Genomic DNA, 3308 nt, shown 5'->3' on the forward strand with positions numbered 1-3308 from the left:
CGTACTACTACTCTCTCTCTCTCTCTCTCTCTCTCTCTCTCTCTCTCTCTCTCTCTATGTGTGTGTGTATGTGTGTGTGTGTGTATAGATCTCTGTCTCTCGCGTTTTCTACACCTGGCCATATTTAAGTTGAATTTAATCACTTTATGATGCAGGAAGAAGAGCTTACCAAACTAGAATATGAGAGGAAATCCAAATTACTGCAAAAACAAGAGGATGAAGGTGACTGCGTCAAGAGTGAGAAAACTCGGTTTATTGTTGAGAATTTGGAGGCTGACATGTTACGTCTGCAGCAGTCCATCAGCTGTATTTGTTCTTCTATGGTGAAGCTTATAGATGACGAGATGTATCCTCAGCTGTGCAGATTAATTTCCGGGTATGGTGATCATGATATCTCTTTCTTGGAAAAGAAAAATGATATGATGTCAGCCTTATAGTACAGTAGAACATAATACTTTTTTCTTGAAACAGCAAAATGTTCAGATGCTATTCTGTTAGCATTAAAGTACATCGGATAGTAGAACACAAAATTTCACTTCATGACTTGCTGACACTTGTTCTCTAAGATGAAGGCAAAGGATCATCTCTTTAAACTTTTATCATGCATTCATGTAACATAGTTATAGAAAACTGATGATATATGCCTCCCAAAGTTCTGTATCTTTGACTGAATCTCATTCCTGTTACTGTGTTCTCCGGAACATTTCTCTCACATTTTAGTACTGGTGCTGGTATTCCTATCTGATACTAAACTAAGTAGTGGGTACATGCAACCAGAGGTATCAGAGCAAGTAGTGGATACATGTACATGAGTTTCAAGTTTTAAACCAGCATGCACATGCACTCGGACACACTCTGGGTTCATATTATTATAAAAGAAGGACCCTGTATTAAATTAGTTTTGGCTTGATGGGGACTTCAAAAAGAACCTTAAATTAGTCTCTCTGGATTTGTCTTCTGCCTAAAATTTAGCCGTAAACATGGAATCATATAGTAATGGTAAACATGCATCCATGTACTTTTGTCCTGAGATTATCTTCTTTGATGAATCCCCTTGCAGACTATTGCACATATGGAGAACGATGCATGAATGCCATCACTTTCAGAATTATGTTTCTCAGCAGTTGAATAATCTTACTGATATTCATAAGATTGACTTGAGCACCTCCTATCATCGCCAAGCAGCAATTCAACTTGAGTCTGAGGTATCTTGTTGGAACAACAGCTTTTCTGAAGCCATGAAATCGCAACAAGAATATGTCAGAACACTTTGCAGGTGGATCCAGCTCACTGATTATCTTGTGGATGATCATCGACAGAGTTTGTACTCTTCTGCTGTTTGTCGCATGTGTGAGCAATGGCAGCTCGCCCTTGATAAATCACCAAATAAGGTACAATCTTTTTCTTGGCACCACTGATTTTCTCGACAGTTTTATACTCCCACGAACATTCTAGATTTTGTATTGTGTAAATGCTGTCACTAAAAGTAAAAGCAGACCATATATATTGACATGCTACCATTACCTTGATTGCTCTTGGACTTTCAATGCTTGGAGTCTACCATGCAATATTTCTTAGGGACTTGGGCAGTTTGATGGTCACATTGAGTATTGCCGAGGAGTATTTAATTGGTTTTTGCTTCTGAAAAGCCTATTTGGCTGTGGAAAGGGTGGAGATAGTAAGCCTAAATTAAACTTGAATTAGCATTCCAAATGGACTCTAATGGCGTCACCCTGCACTCCTGCATTTGCTCTACTTTCTGGTTGTAGGAGCTGATAATCCATATACTGCCTAGTTTGGTATTGGTTATGAATACCAATAGAGACCTGTGATACTATGGAGTAGCTACGTTGAAGGAAGCATACTGTAGAGTTTTGGGTGTTGACGTTGAGTGTGGTAATCTAGTTAAAATGGAAGGAATCCATGGTGCTAGACATTTAGGTCAAGTTCAGTTCTTCTCAGTGTTTGAAAATTAAAAACATCAGCGTTCTTTCTTGATGAATTCACAGTCTTGATGCTAAACTGCACGGTTTTATTAGTTACCTTATGTACCATTTTTGTGTGGAAGTTTCCAAGTTGGTTTGATGCTTTAATGTTCTTTGCAGGAAGCAGCAGAGGCCATTCAGAGCCTTCTAGCAGCCATCCAAAGAATTTGTCGACAGCAAGAAGTGGAGCAAAATCTGCAGAACAAATCTGAAAAGCTCCAGAAAAGGCTGCAAAAGGAGTTGCATTCGTTAGCTGACTTGGAGAGAAAGATGAAGCTCAGCTTCACTGATGGAGATACGTGCTCTGACTTGGACCCTAAACATCCTTTCATAATAAAGAGGGGTAAAACTGAAGCCTTAAAGAAGCAAGTGGAAATTGAGAGAGAGAAATATCTCAAGGAAGTCCAGGTCAGCAAGAACCTGATATTGGACAATCTGAAAACAAGCCTTCCCAAGGTGTTCCAAGCATTAATGGCATTTTCTAGTGCCTATGTTCAGGGCATTGAGCCTATATCTAGCGAAGAAACTAAGCAAGCAGAGAGTTCTGATGATGGAATTCTGACCTCATAGTATCAAAATTTTCTCCCAGTAGTGTGGAGTTGGAGTGGAGGCTATGAGTAAATCTTACTGGGTTATCACAGTGGTTAAAGAAGTTGGGCGCTGAAGCTATTTTTTAGATTGGCAGATCTAATTGCTTTTGCAAGGGAGGATAAGTTATATACTACCCTTGAAACCATTTCTGCCCTAACAAGGCCCTAAGATACTAGATGTTTGTGATTCAAACCTTTATTGTGGTCTCGTCATGCTTCCACTTCTAATATTTCATGCATCTGCTATTTCGGCCAACACCATTGTTTCTGCATTACGTGACATGTTCCTTTTCTGATTAGGACTCGTCTCCTAATGGATTTAGATCACCTATTGTGATTAGGATTTATTTTCTTTACTCGAGGCAAAGAGTATACAATTTACAATGGGAAAATTGTCTAAACAGTGTCTCACCTTTTACAGAAGCTAAACTTTGGTATCTTAACTTTGAAAAACTTCAGAACGGTATCTTACGTTCTTAACTCGACCTAAGATTCGTATCTGAAGCCGTTAGATCCGTTAAAAAGACTAACGGCAGTTATGTTTTGGTCTAGAAATGACCAATGTAACCTTTACTTTTTGTTTTCATTATTATAAAAAAAAATGTGATAATTTTGTCTATAGCTCTCTCTCTCTCTTTGACAGGTTTTGGGAAGTGGGCGATGGCGATCTGTTCCGGCGAATGTTGTTTGTATTTTCTCTGTGTTATCTCATCAGGTTAGCTCTCTCTCTCTC

General features: G+C 38.9%; 1 protein-coding gene across 1 annotated transcript in view; it reads left to right on the top strand.

Moving 5' to 3' along the window:
- The window catches only part of LOC101313192, a 6266-nt gene extending 3370 nt beyond the window's left edge, over nucleotides 1-2896 (top strand). The window contains exons 5-7 of the mRNA XM_004293953.1: nucleotides 156-376; nucleotides 1061-1391; nucleotides 2106-2896. Coding sequence (XP_004294001.1) covers nucleotides 156-376; nucleotides 1061-1391; nucleotides 2106-2555 — 1002 coding nt within the window. The 3' untranslated portion in view covers nucleotides 2556-2896. The remainder of the gene's footprint in view (nucleotides 1-155; nucleotides 377-1060; nucleotides 1392-2105) is intronic.
- Nucleotides 2897-3308: the final 412 nt, after the last annotated feature.

The sequence above is a fragment of the Fragaria vesca genome, linkage group LG3 (assembly GCF_000184155.1).
Source record: "Fragaria vesca subsp. vesca linkage group LG3, FraVesHawaii_1.0, whole genome shotgun sequence".
NCBI lineage: Eukaryota > Viridiplantae > Streptophyta > Magnoliopsida > Rosales > Rosaceae > Fragaria > Fragaria vesca.